This window comes from Miniopterus natalensis, chromosome 10 (assembly GCF_054644295.1).
Source record: "Miniopterus natalensis isolate mMinNat1 chromosome 10, mMinNat1.hap1, whole genome shotgun sequence".
In the NCBI taxonomy this organism is placed as follows: domain Eukaryota; kingdom Metazoa; phylum Chordata; class Mammalia; order Chiroptera; family Miniopteridae; genus Miniopterus; species Miniopterus natalensis.
Genome location: NC_142090.1, coordinates 52,676,311 through 52,698,138, shown reverse-complemented (window position 1 = coordinate 52,698,138; position 21,828 = coordinate 52,676,311). Strand labels below are relative to the sequence as shown.

General features: G+C 33.8%; 1 protein-coding gene across 8 annotated transcripts in view; it reads left to right on the top strand.

Annotated features, from left to right (window-relative positions):
• The window catches only part of SEMA3A (semaphorin 3A), a 437,330-nt gene that overhangs the window by 337,898 nt on the left and 77,604 nt on the right, over window positions 1-21,828 (top strand). For all 8 annotated transcript variants that reach the window (XM_016219560.2, XM_016219559.2, XM_087821124.1 and 5 more), the window contains 2 exons: window positions 7,047-7,140; window positions 15,847-15,966. In XM_016219560.2, the coding sequence (XP_016075046.2) occupies window positions 7,047-7,140; window positions 15,847-15,966 (214 nt within the window). The remainder of the gene's footprint in view (window positions 1-7,046; window positions 7,141-15,846; window positions 15,967-21,828) is intronic.

Here is a 21,828-nt window from a genome sequence, read left to right as displayed (position 1 = left end):
ACTAATTGGGAACCTCTTACCATGGCTACATAAAGTCAGTAAACCCTAATGATTGCTTATATACTGTATGTATGCTTAGCTTTAATTTTCATGAGGAAAAAATTAATAGACTTGCTGGAATATCAATAGAGATTCTGATACAACGGAAGTTAAGAAACGTGAGCTACAAAGAAGCTAAATGATTTGACCAAGTCACAACACACAAAATTCCTTTAAACCGTGTAGTAGGACCAAATTCTCTCCCTTTCCAGGTTATGGCAATAGTTCTTTTCCTGCCACCAAGCTCGTGTGTCTCTGAACCTTCCTACACATCACTGTCAGAGTCATCATAACATTGAACCTCTTTGATGCTGTTGCTCTCCAGCTAAAATCATCACCCTAGGGGGCTCTGGCGCCTTCTGAATACGGACCACATTGCTTATTCTGGCACAGAAAACGTTCCACACTTTGCTTCCAAATTTACATTCAGCCTTATCTCTTAATACATGTACGTATTTTTCATTGTCTAAGCTCGATTTCATGTTGTATCTTAAATATGAATTATATTTATTTTTTAAGAGCTTTTGTTCATGCTGTTTCCTCTAGATAGAATAATCTGCCTCCCTGCTTTTCTCTGTCTTCTCTCTCTGAGCTCCTCTGACTACACCCCCATCTATGCACACACACACACACACACACACACACACTCTCGTGCAAGTGCGTACTCACAGATATACTCATCCCCCACCAAAATACATCTTTCAAGAACTAAATCATATAAAACATTTTTCATATACTGCAATATAAAACTATATCTCCCCATTTTTTTAACTCTTGTAGTTTCCAATTTCTACTGTTGTAGGGTACATCTCACATGGCATTTATGGTAAACTATGTTCCTTATATGGTTAAAAACATGGATTTAAGAAGAGACAGTGCTGTTATTAAATTCTTACTCCATCACTTAGCTAACTTGACAATTTTAAGCATTATACTTAAAATGTCTGTTTCTCATCTATAAAAACTGGTATAATAATAATAGAGATGTTTGAATATTGAAATGATATGCATGAAGTCTTAGGATGTCATTAGCACTTTGTGTGGGTTCAATGTTAAGTGTTATAGCTACCAAAGACTATAAAAATTGTAATATTATATGTATTATCATTATATAACTGTTGTGAGTTCTTGTATGCTCCTTGAGTTAAACAATTACACATTTCACATTCATATTCCAAACATAATTCTTATGTAGTAACAGCTCAATATGTACTTACTGCATCAATTAACTTATCTCAGTGTTTCAAAAATCATATAAATTAAAAAGTTCTAAAATAAGTATAAAGATGAAAATACCAATAAGTAATTATGTATTTTGATAAGTAGAAAATTACATTTGGTGAGTCCAAACAGCATCTCCTGTCTGCCGTTACACTTGCTTACATCCCAGAGATGTTAGAAGTAAAAAATGATCAGGTTACCGAGTTACAATGGAATGAAAGGAAACAGGAGAGATATTACACTGATCAGAAAGATTTTTGAAGTTCTACGAAGGAATATTGTGACAACTTTACCTTTCATTGAAGATTGCTCCATTGAGAGGGGTAATTTATTAATAAGCTTAATATTAATAATAAGTGGAGAATTACAAAGCCCAGTGAAAATTAAAGAGGAATAAGAATCTAAAAACAAAGTGACTGTAAGGTTATACCCTTTGTCGTTAGGTTTTATTTTTTACCTTTTATAGTAAAAGTAAACTCACCTTGACGTGTGTACCAGGAATCAATAGTATCTCAGTAGTAACATACATAACACGAAAAAGTTAGAGTATTATAACTCCTAAAACTCACTTTAAAACATGGTTTAATATTTGAATTTTGTAGAATGACATCTACTACACAATCATGTTTGTATCCTTAAATGATTAGTAGCTCCTAGAAGCCAGGGCTATGTCCTTGCTACTCCTTGGATACAGTTTTTGTGTCAAGCCTCTCACACTTGGTCACACAGTCTCTCATTTATCTACTCATTTTTTTCATTGATTCTTTCATTGAGATTTATCTATGCAAAGGTATACCTTAATATTGATAGAAATGTATTAAATAAGATTTGTCCCTGACCTCGAAATAATTTAATAGGAAAAACAGAACACCTGCCATATTGAATATCAAGGTTGAAGGCAACAAACGACAGAAAGAGAGTCTGAACAGGCTGCTACGCAAGCTCTAGGGACATTTTTCTGCTGGGGAATACCTAGTGGATTGGGTATCATGACCTAAACATTAAAGTACAGACAAGATTTGCTTGGGTAAAGATTAGGGAAAGGTGATTCAAATTGCAAAAGAATGATATGCAAGAAAACACAGAACTTTTATGTGTTCGCCTGCACTGCCACTAAATGTTACTTAGTGTAAACCCTCGTTAATAAGAACCAAAAACTATACAGTGTTTTGAGTATCATTCTTAGTATAATTCACGGGCTTTTTCTACTATGATTGTGGCCTGATGATGTTTTCTCTCCCTGGAGGGCCTTTGATTTCTGATCCTGTTTCTCCTGCTATGGTAATAAGATTCAGGATTCAGAGCTATGCTATCCAACAGAAGCTCTGTGACAGCGGAAATGTTCGAATCTCTGCAGCCCTGTATTCACAAGCTCCTGTGACCACTGAGCACTGGAAATGTAGCTAACATAACAGAGGCATGGAAATTTTGATTTTAACTAAGTAAATTAAATAGCCACATGTGGCTCCTGACTATAGTATTGCATAGCATAGGTCATAGGGTCACCTTTCAAGGAAATATACATTTCAGATGAATTAGATCCTCAAAAGGATCTCCTTTGGGCAAAGTACAGTATGTCACAATATTTCCTATGAGATCCTGTTACATCCCTTCTTTGCTGAAGGCAATAGTTTTACCCAGTATAGTCATTGCCCAGTGTAGTCATTGCCTACTATTGTTAATGAGGGTATGCACAAGGGAAACTAATAAATTATATCTACAGGAATCTCTGAAGACTTCTCCCAGGAAGTGACTTTTGAGCTTACCCTTAAAGGAAAGGAAGTTCACCCTGGGACTGAGAACTGAGAGTGGATGGGAGGGAAAGAAGAGGCTTCTGGCAAAGATAAAATGCATGCCATGAGCAGGGAATACTAGATAATTCAGTATAACTGGCAAGCAAAGTGTCTTTTGTGAAGAGCATGATGAGAGAAAACATTTTAAAAAATAAAATAGTATGAACTCTAAATACTAAATATTGATCGTGACATAATTTTATATAGTTTCACACCCAAAATGGTCATTCTATCACATAGACGTAGGATTTTTCTACTCTTTTCTTTTTTACAAGTATCGGTTATATTTTAATCATTTATGTTTTAATCATTGCATAAAACAACTAAAATTGCAGCTTTGTCACCTAAATTTATTACTTGGGCAAGATTGAGATTTAAGAAATATATTGCCATGATGTCACCCATGGTTTATAATTTATAAAACTTTGGATTAGACATTAGCACAGTTATTTCCTTTAATGCCTTACCTCACCACAGTCTAATAACATTCAGGAAATCCAAAAGACAAAAAGGAAAGAGTGGTCTTGAAAGCTAAAAATAGTTGCTGAAAACTGATGCAATCATGTAATAAAATATGGCGCAATAACTTATGTGATATGCTTATAGTATCTGCTAAAGCAATTAGAATCTGTGCAGCTAGATTTTGTTCATGTATCACTAAAAATGAAAACTGCATCAGCCCACGTAAGACATAAAATATACAGTCTAATCATGCACGTTGTTCTTAGGATTTTTTGGTCTTATTATTTGCATATGTAATCTATTTAATACTCTTTAAAACAGAAAATCATTGAGTAGCAATAATATTTCAAAAAGCTTAACAAGTACAGCTGGACAGTTTTCTATGTGACCTGTTACATATGACAACATAGGATGCTAATAATAAATTATATTAAAGCAGAGTTCTTTTGCAGTAGGTTAATATCTTCACATATCTAATAGATCTCACTCACAAGATAACAGGAAAGCAGTATTTGTGTTTCTTCATATCAATCACATTGACTATATAAGACATATTAAAAAGGTAGCCTTATTGAGAATTTTTATACATATTGTATTTATAATGTTTTTAGGAAAGCTTTTGAACTAGACTCTTATCTATATATAGGAAAGAACAATTTCAATGTATTTTCAGTGTTCAAAGCATTTATATATATTTGAAACATATGTCCTAATTTCCACTGATGAAAATATAGGCAGGTATTTTCACTGTGGCACAAGATACATCGATCAGTACAGGAAAAAATGATTTTATTATGCCAACTATAAAGAGTAGAAAAAGCAAATTAATATTTTTCAAGTACCTAAGTATTACTTTAGGTACTTTATTACAGTAAATCTTCACATAAACCTTATGAGATTTTCTTATATTCTGTTTATAGATGAGAAATCTGAGTTCAGAAAGGTGTAGGGATTGCCTGAGGCCCAGAGCTAATGAAAGACAGAGCTAGAAGTAACACCCAGCTCTGTCTGATTTAACACCCTTGAACCCCATTATTATGTGCAGTGGGTATGAATTTGACATTACAAACGTATATGTAAGAAATGTTCTTTACTTCTCTATTTAGAAACCACATTTATTTATTGCAGGCCCCCAACTCACTAGGCTGGAAAGAAAATTCAATTATTTACCCTTCAACAGAACCATATAAAAATATGGAAAAATTACATGGTAGATACCCAGAAATTTGGATAAGAATTACATTTAAAGGTGATGGGAAACAAAGGAAAGGAAAGGAGGCCAGCTTTGAACATATTGCATGACACCATGACTAAGGATAGATTTTCATCTTCTCTTGAACCATAACTGACATGCTTAACCTCTCTTCCTATGAAGTCTAATCCTTTACTTTGTAAATCAAATACTAAACATGAGGTTGCAAGTACTTTTCATCAACTTTGGCATTGTCTTATTAACTTGGACACAAGATCCCAGATATCAAGTGTCTCATACTTTGAGGGATAGCTCCTGCATCTTTGTCAGTATTGGAAAGTGTCTTATGAGGACAATAAATTTTTAATAATATTTATAACAACGTTTTCAACCGCTCCACCAATTCTCCCTGCTGCTACCTCTAAATTGTGATAAATAATCATATATACAAACTTTAATAATATTTTTATGATTCATGACAGTAGAGTATATATCTTTTACTAAGCATATTTCTTTTGGCTTAGTTCTTACTTTTTATCAAAATACATCTAAATATTTCTTAAGAGATTTGTCTATGCTTTTTCTTAGCATATGCCAATAAGTTTCATATCATAATCTTAATATTCAAGTGTCTGTGATAAATTTGTATTACAAGTTTGTAATTTTGCTGCTTACATGACTGTTTTTAAATAAGAGTCTTTTCAAATTATACTAGGAAAATTTACAACAATGGTAACGTGTGTTTAAATTTCATTCTTTTTTTATAGTGGTGATATGAGCAGTATTAATAGAATTAAAATGTTTTTAATGTCTATTTTGCTGCTTTAAAAAGGTTTTTATTTCATTTTTTAAAAATTTTCACAATAAACAAGTCAGTCATCAGCGCTGACTTTTTGGAACCTGAGGCTCAAAGATATTAAGTGGTGACCAAGGAACCAGAGCTAATCATTGGGCTAGCTGGACCTGGCTCCTGAATCACTGTCCTTTCCACTACAACTTAGCACAATTCTGAGAAAGCCCATAAATTACCACACAGTGTAAATTTTAGAATCCAGCTAAAGCACCATCATTGCTAGGGGATAACTAATTACCAAGTGTGTGGAACCGGTAATTCCCACTCACAGTAATAAAAATGGAGAATGCTTTTGCTTTTAATTTCACTCCTCCTTCCTAAACAATGAATTTTAAGAGTCATGATTTGAAACTCTGCCATTAGCTCCATCAGAAATATTAAATTTTAAAAAGTGTTCCATTGGCCATAAATGAACACCATTTAGTATTCTAAGAAGATAGAAAATACTTTTATGTGAATAGTAGAGAAATTGCCAAAGAAGCTATTTTATTTCAGCCTGTGGACAAGTTAATGTGCTCCTGGAAAAAGTGTACATATTCTGACCTAATTTATTCCTTAGTGCACTTGGTTCTGAAAAGAGTGCTCAGAAATATACACCCCCACACACATTTTACTTTACTGTCACTTATAAGTTGCAGTAACTAGACACGTTCTGAGGGCAGGGTCTCAGGCATGAGTTAGTTGCCTCCTTATTAAGGATTTTGTGACAGTGCCTGCTGGCATACTTTCTACCTGGAAACTTGTGCATATTTCTGTACTAGTCAAATGTTCACTCCAGTTTTTGGGTGGTTGAGTCAACTGAGCAGACTTCCCAGCGATAAAAATGTGTCACCTGTGTGTTTGTTTTTCTAATAATACTACCTCCAGGTACACCTCCCCTACCACACAGTTTTAGATTTCTCACTTAGAGAAATTGATAAGGATAGTTTCAGGTACCTCCCACCTTCCAATGGAATTTAAACATGCTTGAGAAAAACGTAAGCAGCAAAGTTGTAGGAATGACCAGAGTGGGGGAAGTGATTGCTATGGCTATTTAGCATTTCCTTCTGGAACATAAAGAAAAGTAAGACTGTATTTTAGCCTAGAAATCTAATGTAATGGATTGGTATTTTTTTCTTTGTGAAGGAATGAAAAGAGTCATTTAAATTAAATTTTTTTCCCTTCAAGAGCCATTAGGATAGCTCTTGGCATACCTGTGTGATAAAACGATCCCTCCACTCTTACCATGATGTGTCTTGTCTTTGGATTTCATTTATACATTACTACTTGCAACATGCTAAATGCTACTAAAACTCACTGAACTAAGTAGATTTGGGGCTAGCATAGCTAGATTTTAATTAATTCAAGTTATTTTGCCATCTCTAAAGTTTACGCAAATAATAATACCCCTTGATAATTAATATGAGTACTCAGTCTCTCTCTGATTAGCTGGCATGGTGAAACACTTGTTGTCACAAATAAATTCAATCTTTTTTCTTATCTACAGGACAACATTTTTAAGCTGGAAGATTCACACTTTGAAAATGGCCGTGGGAAGAGTCCATATGACCCTAAACTGCTGACAGCATCTCTTTTAATAGGTGCGTAGTCAACAATCAATCAAACAGTGAATTTTCTATAGATAATAACTACGTTGCATGTTATTTATTATATGCCAACATTTTCCATTATTGATTATAAACTATTTTAGGAGGATATGAGTTGAAATATTTTCAAATATTTTGAAAATGAAGAAACACTGAAGTGCTGCTTTGATGATTGCACTATCTAGACTATGATCCTTTTTACCCAGAGTGGTTTAATAGTATCTTTGAAGTTGCCAGCTCAATCACTATATGTCCCTTCTAGAACTTTAAAATTTTTATTTTGAAAGGAATGGTTTGGGTTTTCATTTCATGAAAGAGTCATTTATATGGAGACTTTTGACAAATCAAAAGGAAAGAATGAGATTGTCTCTTTAACTGTAGTTCCAAAATTTGTCACACTCCCAACATTTGGAGACTTAAGTGGAGGTAAAATTGGCAGAGACCCCATTGTGTTACCTTGAGTTGATATCAGGAAGCCTTCTACAGTCATCTTTTTTGCCTTTACATCGTCTACTCTTTTTTAAATACGAAACATTTTACATGTTCCTTCTACCCTTTGCTCTAAGCTGTCTCCCTTTCTAGTTTTTTTTGTGTTTTTTTTTTTCACTTTCCTTTTTTCCTTCAACATTGAAGGTGGGTAGTAAATGCTTAGTCAGGTTTCAAGAGGACAGAAGTAGGAAGATAGAAATAAGCAGATAAGGAGGAAACTTTAGTTCATATTGAAAGATAATTGTTCCTTTTTTTTTTTTTTTTTTTTACCACTTGTGGACTGGGGTTAAATAAAACACAAACAAAAAGTTAACATCATTAAACATTTTTTCTTTTTAACTCTTGAGTATACCAAAACCTAAAATACGAAAGACACTTGGTCATCACCCTGCTCCTGGATGCATTTCCTGTATAATTATGTAGAAATTATGTAAAAAGGATCATAATAAAATATAGAAAGTAACTATTTGATAACACAACAAAAATAATAGTGATACTTTCCAAGTATAAAATTTCTAGTTGAAATTTGAATAATAAATCTTAATTTTTTAAAAAAGTAAAATTGGATTATTTGATGTGTCAAAAGTTCATAAAGTTTTGCCAGTGTCTTCCTTTTTAAAAAAATTTTTTTCTACTCAACAAAATAAAACTAATCATATTGACTACTGCATTAGCTGGGAAGGTATATTTTTTCCAGTATTCTCTAGTGTATACTTCATCATATTTCACTGAGCCCTTTCCTCTGAAGAACAAAACCACTAGAGCAGGAATTATCTCCTCTATTGCTTTTCAAATGTAGACAATTTCAGTCCATTTGATCCATTTATGGAGCATTTTAACAAAAGTTTCAGACCTGAAGAAATGCAGAAAATTTAACACACTTGTAATTTTCCTGTTCACAGATGGCATAGTGATTACATGTGGATAACTTCCTTAAGTGCACACACAGAAATTTGAAAGTTGTCTTAAACAAAGGGGAAGAATCCAACCTTGTTCAAACTTGCAGCCTATACTTATTTAAATTGCATACTGAAGAAGGGATAGATTTTCCTCAAAAAGCAGTATGTAAAATTATGCCTAAAGCAGCTTTAATTTGTGGTATGTTTCTCAGTAGGGATTTGCTTGATTATTTATTTAAATGTTCCATTGAGAAAGGATCATGACAAATAAGTATTACATAGTTCATTTGGTATGCAACCACACACCGTCCACAAAAAGTATTAACCCCACAGTTTGGGTTAGAAATTCTTAGGGAAAAAGCTCTATAGGTTTGTGGCAAGGAAAAGAGATTGAAGAAAGCATTGTGAGTCAAGGAAAGGATGCATGACTAAAAATTACAGTAAGCATTTCAGAAAAGCAGCTTTAAAACGGAAGTCCGGGCCTCACTTATCTAATATGGTAAAATAATTGAGTAACTTTCTGAGATATTTAGTGCTTAGTGACAAGGAAGATTATTCAAGCCAGCATAAATTAATTTCTGAATCAATTGAATAGAAAGATGCAGAAAAATGCAGGCCATGTTTGACCTGGTAAAGTCTCTCAAAATGTCTGCAACACCACTTTAATTCAAGAGCTGTGACTTCCTTTATTGAGGTTATTTGCTTCTTTTATAACTATGCTATAAATTCTTCTTGCAGCACATTTAATTCCCCTTGTTGGATTTTTTTGGCATTTTCCATTACGCTGCTTTAAAAAGTATGCTTACTAATGTCATGGAGTTTTATTACACATAAATATTTTCTACCATTCTCAAACTTTTACATACAAGGGTAACTACTGCCTCTGAAATATAAAGTTTGTACAATATATATTAGAGAGTGACTGTTGGGAAAACCTATCTACACAAAAGATTTTGAATATATTCTCATTTCAGCACAAAAGAGACATTTTCGAGGTGGTTCTGGGCTGCTACCTTTCCCAATACTGGGAAATAAAATGTCATGTTTGACACAAACCACCTATAAAATGGCTAGATGGAGCTTGACAGCAGATTCTTTTTATACCCTCTATTAAGGAGTTTCAACTAGTAGTAAACTTTAAAACCAGATGACAGCTTAAAAAAATTTAGTTTATGAAATCTATCAAGGTTTAATATAACCTCATTCCAAAATGCCATGGGCTCTTAAGGTGATGACCATAGAAAATACAGATTATCTCCTGAGCAATGCATAGCTACTGAATTAAGTCCCCAAATCCCACAATGTGTCTAAGTTTTAAAAATTATGTTAGTAAAGTTAATTTTTCAAATCTCCTATAATAAAAACCATTGTCAGTATGAAATTTCTCCAGTATTTATTTTTTTAAATATTAATGTCACCCACCTGTAAATATTTTTATGACATTTTTACAGAGTTCTTTACTAAAAATAGTAGTTTCTGCCCTGGCCAGTGTTTCCCAGGAATGGTTGGAGTATCAGCCCAGAGACTGAAGGGTCAGGTGTTCGATACCCAGTCAAGAGCAGGTACCTGGGTTACAGGTTCCATCACTGGCCCCAGTCAGGAGGCAACCAATCGATGTGTATCTCTCACATCAATGTTTCTCTCTTTCTCTCTCTCCCCTTCCCTCCCTCCTTTCCACTCTCTCTAAAAGTCAATGGAAAAAATATCCTCCAGTCTGGATTAACAACAAAAAAATTTGTTTTTAAAGTAGTTGCTGTCCTGCTCAGAATAAATACCAGGTGTGAACACAACAAAAAAATAAAACTTAGTATTTGCCTCACTAAGTATCAATTCACATTTTCATGACATGAGAGGAATAGTCAACTTGAAAGCAGTTTATTTCCTCATTGAAATCCTCTGCAGGCATTGCAGAGCTAATAATTTAAAATATTCCATCACTAAGAGCTTTACTGAGATCTAGTTCAAGGGTCTGGTCTGTTAGCTAAGGTTTATTTTCCCAAGCTAGAATTTTATCTTGTTCAAGAAAGATCATAATTTGACATTAAGTTATACTCTCACTTTGTATGAGAGCAAACAAGGTACTCCTTAAATTAATTCACTATAATTGAGAAAATTATTTGAACCTCTCTGAACATCAGTTTCTTTGTATATAAAATGGCTTAGCCATGCTAATTCCACTGGTTTGTTGTGAGGCTTAAATAAGACAATGTAATAGCATACTACATTTGAATGCCTACGTGTTTTAAAATATATGTGAAAACAGAAACAAGCAAACAAACACAAAACAACTGGTAGCAGTGCTTGCCTGTAGGAAGCCTGGGAGACAGATTTGGCACCTTATAAATTTTATATTTTTAATAATTTGGTACTATGTGCACATGTTAACTACTCAAAAATGTTAGTTTGAAAGGACCACGAGTAACAAAGCCAACAAATCATACAGGTGGGGCAAAAGTAGGTTGACAGTTGTGAATACGTGAAAGTTTATTCTTGATTATTATTGATTAATAATGGTATTATTATTATTGATTAATTATGGTATTATTTTTCATCCGAGCAAACTATAGACCTACTTTTGCCCCACGCTGTGTTTATTTGTATAGAAAAAGGTGCTCAATAAGTGTAAAAATGTAAAATTATTCCCATATTCTTCCATTCTCAGGAAATAGATTTCATTCTTGGGGGGGGGGGGAGGATTTCTCTTTTGCTCTGTTTCTAATTACTCTGCTACTCTGTGAGTGGAATTTACTTAAGGTGTTAACAACATGATGGCCTGGTCTTGAGGTTTGTTTGCTTTTGCTCACATCCATGACACACTTTACACCTGTGTTAGTAATGCTTCGATTTCATAGGGAAATGTTTTTTCACCTTCTGTTTCTTCTCACCACACCCTTCTTAGGAACTGTCATCTAATCCATCGAGTGATCTAAGCCACATTTTTACTTCAGTTTGACTTGTGAATAGAAAGTCCAGAGTACAGATGAGCTTTTGTTTTTAACACATGTTTTTCAGATAGCTCTGCAGTGGTGGAAATGCAGTTCACCAAACTTTTTGTTCATCTCGGTCAAAAACGCTTTCCTTAGAGACACTTTAAAAGGCTGACAGCTAAAAAAGAATGGCAGTGTACTCAAATAGCAACTTTTATACTTGACAATTTCTGAATGGTTAGTTACATCTGTCAGCACTAATGCATCTTACTCCAATGAATTGTTCTTGAGATATCAACTGTCTGTGTTTTCTTTTGTAGAGAGATTTAAAAACTTTCTTGGGCAGAGTGTTCACAACCATTTTTAAATATATATAACAATTCCTTGAGTACATTATTCTATCATAAATTTAATAAAATTGAACAAATATATTTTCTTTTACTAGTAGCTTGGTATATGTGGAAAACCCCAAAATATCTATCTTAACCATAACATTATTTCAAACATAAGATAACATTTACCTAATTAATACACTACTTCAGATTCTCAAGAAGACATATTTATGGTCAGAAAACTGGCAAGTTATCATTATGCTAAAAAATCAATGTATAATTTGATAACTTCATAATTGACCTAGAAACTACAAAAGAAGTTTGGCAAGTAGGCATTTTTGTTAAACATAGTTGTAAATATGCCAACTGAAGTATATAGTAAATTTCTTTTACTCAGATATCTTTAGATCATTTCAAATAGCCACAGAATATACCAAGTCTTTAATCCATAGTAAAAATGCACAAGTATATTAAATGAAATATATTCTGAGTTGATATTATATTTCTGCTTAATGAGAATGCAAGAGAAGGTGATTCCACCACCTATAATTTTATGTGAAAATAACAAATATGTCATACATTTTCTGGAGCAATTATCCATGATAAGAATCCTATAGAAACCTCAGCAGAAAATGTGATCTAAGACTGGTTGTAAAGGAATAGTTACTGATATTGAGCCCTGACAGTATCAGAATGTGCCCTTCATGGCCACCTCGTTATCTGGTGCCCTCCAGCTCACAGGAATTGCTCTGACTCTTGCCAAAAATAATATTCAGGTGGGAGGCAATTTCCTATAACTGGAAGCAGCTGGTATCCAAACTGCAAACTTCCTCTGGTTTATAAGTCAGCTGTTTGATTAAATTCTGTCTTTAGTAAAAAATTGAGTTAATAGCCCTTCTACTGAACAGCTCTTCTATTTTCATTGAATGACCAACCTATTGTTATTAAAAGAGAAACAAATCAGTCATGCTTCCTTTGCCTTTATTTGTATTGATTTTTGCCCTCCTCATGTGGGAGTGGATAACAAAAAATAACTAAGTTTTGAAATCATTAACCAAATGAATGAGAGCAACAAATATCTATATATATCCAAATAACAGTTTCTTATGTTGATGTTTTTGTTATTTCAACTCTATCCTAAATAAAGTTTACATGTAATCACAACCATAATTATAGATTTTACTCACATTAAAGCAAGGTAAATGAAAAAAAAAGTGATTAATTAATGACATTCTTTACATTTCTGATTATACCTCCTCCTATTGGGCATGATATGCCTGACTACATTCTGATATGATATTGTTCAGTGTTCACCTTTCAGCAACCCTGTCTTCACCTTTCCTGATTTTCATCACCTAGCATGTGGTTGAGAGGGCAACTAATAATTTAATATTTTTTTATTTTTTAAGGTAAAGAGGATACAAGGCATCCTGTGATAGGTGTTACAACATGAAAATATTTGAAATTGACATCTGAACATATTTTAGGCTGCTTTTACAACACATTTTAAACTAACACTCTGTTATTTACAAAAAGCAAGAAAAATAATTCACCTGAGGTTGAAAAATATATCATATCTACATATTAATATGTTTTTATTGATTTTTTTTTTAGAGAGAGGAAGGGAGAAGAATCGAGAGATAGAAACATCGATGAGAGAGAAACACCAATCTGCTGTAAAACAAAAAAAATCGACCTTAATAAAAACAGTACATCAGCCTGGCCGCTGTGGGTCAGTGGTTGAGCTTCAACCCAAGAAGTAAGAGGCTGCTGGTTCGATTCCCGGCCGGGAACATGCCCTGGTTTTGGGCTGGATCCCCAGTGGGGGGCGTGCAGGAGGCAGCCTATCGATGTTTCTATCTCTCAATTCTTCTCCCTTTCTCTCTCTCTCTCTAAAAAAAAAAAAAAAAATAGTCAATAAAAACATATTTTTAAAAAAACACAGTACATCAGGGAAGACACAAACGTCCCATGGTCCCGTGGAGAAAAAAGTTAAATTACAGTGATTGAATATAGGTTAAACTCAAGGCAAGAATGGGCATTTAAACATTTCAAAGTGCCTTTGAAACATATAGTTAGCTTATTCACAGTTTTTTGTGCTTTTAGAAAAGGGTTATTTCTATTTTTTTAATTACACTTATTGTGGTGACGTTGGTTAAAAGGGTTATTTCTTTACCATGTAAGATAAAATATTATTGCAGCATGTTATGGTGAGAACAAGTCAGATTTGAGCTTGATATTTAACTGAGTGAAGAGAACATAAGATGTTTTGAATCCCAAAGGTACTATACTATGACAATGTGAGATGTCATATGAATTCTGTTTACTTAACTGGTCACTTGTACTTAATATATTTTCTAACCATCATTTTTTTAAACTCATTTTCCAAGATAAAGTGTCTTTCTATTCATATTTAAAGTCGGGAGTTGAAGTTGTTCAGTGGTTCTCTCAGTGTCACTATTTTTCATTGCTTTGGGGTTTCTCAAAGCCTGGTTGGTGAAAACACATCAAAGAACCACAGGTTTTACCAAAGAAATTGACTTGGGTTGGACCACTGAGAATGTCTATTTTACATTGCAAAGCCCTTATTTGAAAGTGAAAATTGAGGGTGTGAATAAAGAATATTATTTAAGCAATCAGATTAATAACACTTTCTCAAAGGCATTAATAATGGAAGATTCAGAGAAAGTTTTCCATTTATCTAATAAATATGAAACTCCTTTGAAAATGGAATAAATAGTATTATTTAAATGTTTAGGTTCTAATTTATCTATGCCCATTTTATTTTCTGAATATTTTTCAAATCAATGAATTAAAAAACATAAAAACATCCACATGATCAACAAGATAATATATTTTTACAGTCATTGTGATAGGTTATTTTGAGAAAATTTTATAATTTTTTGTTATTTTGTTTTGCTGACAATTCACTGTAAATAAGCAGCAGTGTGTTTTCTGGATGAAATAATATGAGACACTTTCTGTTTCAAGGAAAGAAACCATAATATTTACCAACTTCAGTTTGTTGAAAGGTCGTGTGTTTTAATGTAGGAGGTTTGGGATTAAACAGGCCTGTATTTGAACTTTCACCTGACTCGCCTAGTCATTAGCTGAGCAACCTTGGGTTTCTTGAACTGTAAAATAGGGATACATTTACGTCATGGGGTTGTTGACAGAACTAAATGAGATAATTTGGAAGTGTCAAGCCAGGGCCAGGCTGCCTAGCAAGCACAGAGCAGTATTCAGTAAATATTAACTTCTCTTTCTCCAACCCGTTTCCCTTTTCCCTTCTAGTCTTTACCTTCTGATTACGGAGTCTTCCATTAAACTCTGACCTAGAGTAAACTTAGTTTAGGTTGGAATGAGTCAAAGCACAACAGAATTTGAACTGTAGTGATTATGAGCTGTGTTTGTCAAAATTCCCTCCTCTCCAAACGCATCTCTGTTATATCTGAGGTTATGCGGTGTACTTTTTTATTTTACTGTAATAGCTTCTGCTAAGTTAAAACACTTCTCCAAGTTGATATATTAAAATATATAAAGCAAGAAAAAAGTGGCAAAGAAAATATTAGTACTTTCTGAATTATAATAAAATATAAGAATCCATTAAAAAGAATGTATTAGAAATTTCATTTTCATAACATGAGAATTATAAGCAAGATTTTACAATGACTCCTTATCCTAATAAACAAGATTATTAGAATCATAGTATCTTTACACATATAAAAGCAAAGAGTTCATGCACTTTCTAAGTTTTTCTTTGGTTATGATGGAAAGAATAAAACTTCATGTTTTAGTAATATGCACTGAATCATATTTTACTCAGCTTTTCAAAGGTAGTACTAAATGAGTTGTCAGGTCCTTAATCAGCGGATGATCATTTAATAAAATACTTTAATAAAGACATAAGATTAAAAAACAAGGAGCTTTGCAAAATGGTGCAGAGTGTAGTTTTGTTTTCGTTTTAGCATGGTCTTAACACCAAACTTGCATTTTGTGTTTCTTGCCTTAACTGAATTAAAGGGTGTGTGGTTTTACTTTGTCACAACACAGATGGAGAGCTGTACTCTGGAACCGCAGCTGATTTCATGGGCCGAGACTTTGCTATCTTCCGAACCCTTGGGCACCACCACCCCATCAGGACAGAGCAGCACGACTCCAGGTGGCTCAATGGTAGGTGTGACTCCAGGTGGCTCAATGGTAGGTGTGACTCCAGGTGGCTCAATGGTAGGTGGTGCTTGTAAGAACATAGACACGTAGCCGGTGTAACTGCTGCAAGTGACTAGGGAACTTTCTCTGCGTAGTACAAACACTATGACTTGAGAGTTAGTATGGTGACTTCATGGCTGTGGGTGTGAGAAAGTTGGGCAAAAGAGAAAAGAGAGATTAAGGATTCAGGAAAATATTTACTTTGTGCCCAAAGTGAACTTTCTCAGTAGTTAACTATGGAAAGAAATAGATCTGAGCTGGAGCTACGGAAGGGAGGCTACGGAAAATGATAAGATGACTTAAAATCCTGTCTTACAGCACCACCACAACAAAGCTCATGATGTAGTGTGTTTTTTCCCTCCATGCCTCTATATTGCCTTGAGAACATCATTTAAGTTATTTAACATTGTTTTTAAATTGTGCTAACGACAGCATCCCATTGAAAGTATTTTCAAAATGTCAAAGGATTTTATAGCATTTAACCTGACTCTCCTTTAATCTTTCTAAAATCCTGTCTCCCATTTTATAAGTGAGGAAATTGAGCATAATATCTTATCTTAGATTACATATAACCAAGTCACAGAAGATTTTGAAAAAGAACCCAGTTTCTCTAACTTCAGGCACTCGCTTCACTACTTGACCAGGAGATGCTTTTTTCTCTCTCTTTCTCTCTTTAGTAAATAAATAATTTTAGCATAGGAGAAAATGTACAAAATGTATGTGCCTAAAATGAATAAATACTATTTTCATTCAGGTTTGGAAATAAATAAACCTCATATGTTCTTATATCTAGAGTTTGATTTCATTTTGGTGATTCATTATCCATTCATCAAAAGTTTTTATAGTGGTCCCCATAGCATTAACATGGTTATTTTTTTATTATTATTAAAGAATTATCTCCACTTACATCTGCCATTAGTCTTATAAAATATAGCTGCCTGGTCCCTAATCTTGCATCCATGAGCTTTTGCCTGGTTTCACATGCCTCACTGATAAGGAGGGAACTCATGGCTTATAGTCCATCTATGTTTTCAGTAAGATGCTGGATTATCTCATTCTTTGAAATTCTGCCACACTTGCTTTTCCTGCTCTTTCTTCTGGGGAACCCCCAAATTCATTTCATCACTGACCGTTGATTTGTTAGAGCCAAAAATTACAGTTTGGCCTCTGAACAACACTGAAATGTTAGGGGACTATGAGTTGTCTGTTACAATCTTTGTTCTGATCTATCTCATATTTTAAAGTGACTGTTCAAAACATAAAACAAGCCGCAAATAAGCTCAATCAGTATTTCTTCCCTCCTGCAACAGCACATCTGACCAACCTATTATTTTTTCCTTATTAGTGTGAATGGTGTGCCTCTTACCTTCCGCATTTCACCTTTCTGCCTTTTCGCCTAATTGCATTGATGACCTTTCATAAATTTACCCAATTCACATTTCTTTTGCTGTCTTTATCTCTTCTTCAGCGCTGATTTCTCCCTCTGGCCTGAAAACTTGCTCATCCATCCTATTCAAGCACTTCCTTTAATCATCGCATGCCGTGAAATTTCGGTGTATCTGAGTTCATAGCCTTGTTACAAACTTGTTTTCTCAACTTTTTCACCCCTTTATCCACTTTCAACCTGACTTTGATCCCATGAAACTGCTCCTCCAAAGGTCACTGATGACTTTCCAAAGCTTTCTATCAATCTCCATTTAGAAAAACCTCTCCTGCAGTAATTGTCACTGTTAACTAGCCTTTTCTCTTTAAAAGTCATTTATCTTGGCTTAGCTTTCTGCCTGCTCTCCCAAGTTTCAAATAAGTTTGATATCCCTTCCCCATTGTTTTTCCCTTTACTGTAGATGATGCCTAAGGTCATTTAATTAAGTTCAAACACTGTGGTAATCAAAGGAGGTTGGATACATAATCAAATACCTGCTCCTGGGGGTAGAGAAAAGTACAGTGGTAGCTGGGTGACCATCTGAGGAATTATGTGTCTCACCAAGAAAGAGAAAAGATGCTGAGATCATGATAAGGCTGCCTGAGTAAAACTATCCAAGAGCCTAACTCCAACATCCCAGAGGACAATTTTGGAATATCCACTGTGGCTATCTGGTCTATTCTCACACTGAAATATTTATTTAGGAAGAAAAATGTTTGTTTTGATTCTGCAAGGAGACTTTGATCTCCTAAGAACCCTAAAAGGCATACAGGCTTTCACTGTCCATGAGAGAGGAAATCTCTTTATAAAATAGAATAACATGGAGGAGAGTTCAGTATCCATTTCATTTTTATGGCCTTGGAGAAAATACGTCACCAAGTTAAAGTCGCGTTTGTGCTGCACACACTCACATGTTGACAGCCGAGTCTGAAGAATTTACACTGTGGGAAAACGGTCATTGTCCACAGCTCTGTACTTCATCTCTGCAAATGTGTAGTTCATTTGAGAATTCAGTTATCAGTCTCTCAGCACTAAACGTGAGAACTGATTTTACCAAATTAGCACAAAGGTTACATTTGACAGGGTGCAGAAACCAGAACCGCTGCTGGAGGGAGGGTGCAGACACGCTTGAGACAGAACCGAGGAACTGTGTGCATCTCAAGCCTCCCGAAATCAAGTGCCATTTCAGAATAAAACTAGAAACATCATGTTTACACATTCGTGCATAAAATAAATGAATTTTGAGGCACGAGTGCAGACTACGTAATCATTTGTGCTGCCAGGAGTAATAAGTTACCTTGCAAGGTACTTTATGTAAGGTCTATAAAAATTAATTTTGGCACAGAACTTACTTTAGTTTTCTCAAATTAATTCAAACCATTTATTTTTTGAAAAATCAGTTGTCCTATTTTCATGACTTTTAATATCCTTCTCAATAGAAATAAGAAACAAAACAGTTGCCTAGAATAGGGTCTTGAAATACCTTGATTTTTAATGGAATTTCACTATTTTCATAATTACTTGGTAAAATTATATTTTTATAATAGTATCAATAATAGTTTAAATTCAGTTTAATTTTAACAGGAAATATTAGAAATAACTAATACATTTAGGTGAAGAAACAAAAACTGCTTTTTTTAAAAATTTTATCATTGACACTAGCTCCTAGTTTAAGGCTGATAGATGTTAGAACAACTTTTGATTTCAGGAAATGTACTGGTGTTTGCCATGACATGCTCAATTTCAGAATGTTTTTTCTTGTGTTTTATAAATTTTCTCAATATCGTATTTTTTTTTTAAACTTCAGCTCTAGTTTTCACTTACTAACAATGTGAGAATTAGGTAAATATGTTCTTTATATATTCATAGTAAGGATACAAACAAGTTTCTGCTATTGTTACAGTAATGATTTCTTAACATTTAGTATTTAAATACCACTACCTAGTCTTATACACATTAGCCATCCATTAGAGCAGAAAAAATAGCAATTATTTTCCTATTTGATGGATACAATTTTCTGTATTATTTATGTCTTGGACTAATATTGGGATGTTATGTGTTATGGAGGAAAGACTATAGTCTTTAGAACAAGACAAAGTTTCACCTTTGTCTACTACTATAGACCTCTTATAGTTGTGAAAAAAATGACCACGATATTCTATAGGGTGTCCCCAAAAAAATGTATTCACACACTTTGAATAATTATAAAGGCAATGTTTATCAAGATACCTTTCATTTTCAAAATTGAGCTATCAACTGTTAAAGTGTGTATGCATTTGGTGGGGGGGACGCCCTGTATAAAATATACTAAACAAGTATTGGCATGTGGTAAGCACTTACTAAATGTGAATTTTCTCTGTACCCTTTATTCCACTTCCATTGGGTGGAGCACACTCAGAAAGCTTTGTCAGATTCATTCTGTGAGTGATTATATTTGAGCCAGGGTGAAAGGGTAGTCACAGTAGGGTTTAATATATGAAACTCCATGGATCCTTGAGAGAGTCAAGGCCCAGTGATCACAAACAGACCTAATTACAGTGCCCAGGGTGTGAGGCCTTCCCACTCATTTCAGGAAGACCTGTTTTCTTTTAGTGGGTTTCCTAAAAGTACCATGCCTGTGGATAGACCAACCCACTTGCTTTTTTCTGTAATTGAAATAGTATGCTAGTCATCATTTTACTTCCTCTCACTTATAACACTCATACCAGCCTGGCCTGCCCTTATTGGAATGAGCGTATAGCTTCCTCTGTGGTCATGCACCAGGATATTTCATGTTCTCTAAAGATTCAAATTTCTCCACAAGATATATCTTTATGTAAACAGAACCAAGAAATGTGATTGCAAATAAATTATGAGAGTACAAATTAATGTTCTGTGGTACCAGATACCTAATCTCAAATCATTTGTACAACTCTTTTGATGTACTATTTTAATTCTATTATCTTTAAAGGCATAAACTATGTCAGAGAATCCAATTAGATTTTTTTTATAAGTAAAACGAATTATCTAGTTTTGGGTAATGTCAGGCTTCTCAATGATGCCATTTTAAATTATTTCTCTGACTTAAGTAAGTTAGTAATATATTTCGCTGACCTTAGAGAAAAAAGCCCTCTGGAAGCCTTATTTTATAGTTATATGAGTAGTGGAGTATTACAGAAGTAGAGTGACCATTTAGTTAAAACAGCAACAACAACCACAAATGTCATCTTGGTTTTCACAGCCTGTAAAGACGAAACAAGGATTCAGTCTTTTTAACTTTTGAATTACATCTATGAGTTATGCTCTGTTAGTTGACAATTATGAAATGTGACTGTATAGAGTCACAAGTAAAAATGATCATATTTTTGGTTATTTTTGTTGAAATTAGGCGAAACATTGATATGCAATAATTTAAAAGTGTTCATACCTACCAGTCACTATGCTGTACTCGGGAAACCAATATAGAAAGTAATATAGAAGGTAAATAATATAGAAAGTAAACTGTAATTGAAAAATAAATAATATAGAAAGTAAACTGTAATTGAAAAATAAAATAAAAACAGATCCCAACAACAAAGCAGTGTTCATATCTATATCTATATAAAACTTCATAGTTTTCTGTTTCTTTTATGAATCTATTACCCAGGGAAATTTTTATCCCAATAAAGAATGCATGCCCCAAGTATAATCTTTTCAAAAATATACACCATGAAATTATTCTACTCTCTAAATGATAATACATTCAATAAGTTCACTAAATATGCCTTTTTTATTTCAAAATGGTCAAAACATTAACAATATGTACCTTTACTTGATTTCCTTTTCAGAGGACCTACTTTCTATGTCACACTTTGTCTAAGGCACATAATCACTTTCAACTGGTTTTGTTTGAAATTACATGGCACTAATGAGGAAAAATGAATAAAATTTTGGAATAACAGTTAACTCAGTGGCAATGTTTGGAAGGTGATTTTATGTTTTTCATGGCTCTGAGAAAATGTACCTAAATAAAATAGTAAGGATATGTTATTTAAAATTTTTTTTAATGATGGGCTAAAAAAAATCAACTGTCAAGTATGGCCCATTAATTACAAATTTTGAACCACTTATTTCAGAATTTATATCTGAATGGTGAGAGTAGAAAAATAATATTTAAGTATATCATTACGCTCACTTATAGGAATCCCATTTATAAATTAAAATCAATGAAAATGTATAGATATGAGACAGTATCTTGGATAATTCTTTAAATTAAAGTCAGCTCTCTTTTTCCTCTTAGTCCTGAAAATTTTTCTCTCTGGTCTCACCATCAGTTTAATGAATTCAGAGCCTGTCCATACTAATTTCCTCTTCTAGAGTCACTACATTCAGAGCTCTGTGGACCTCAATAGGGATTTACTGCTGACTGGGTAATCTGGGTTCAT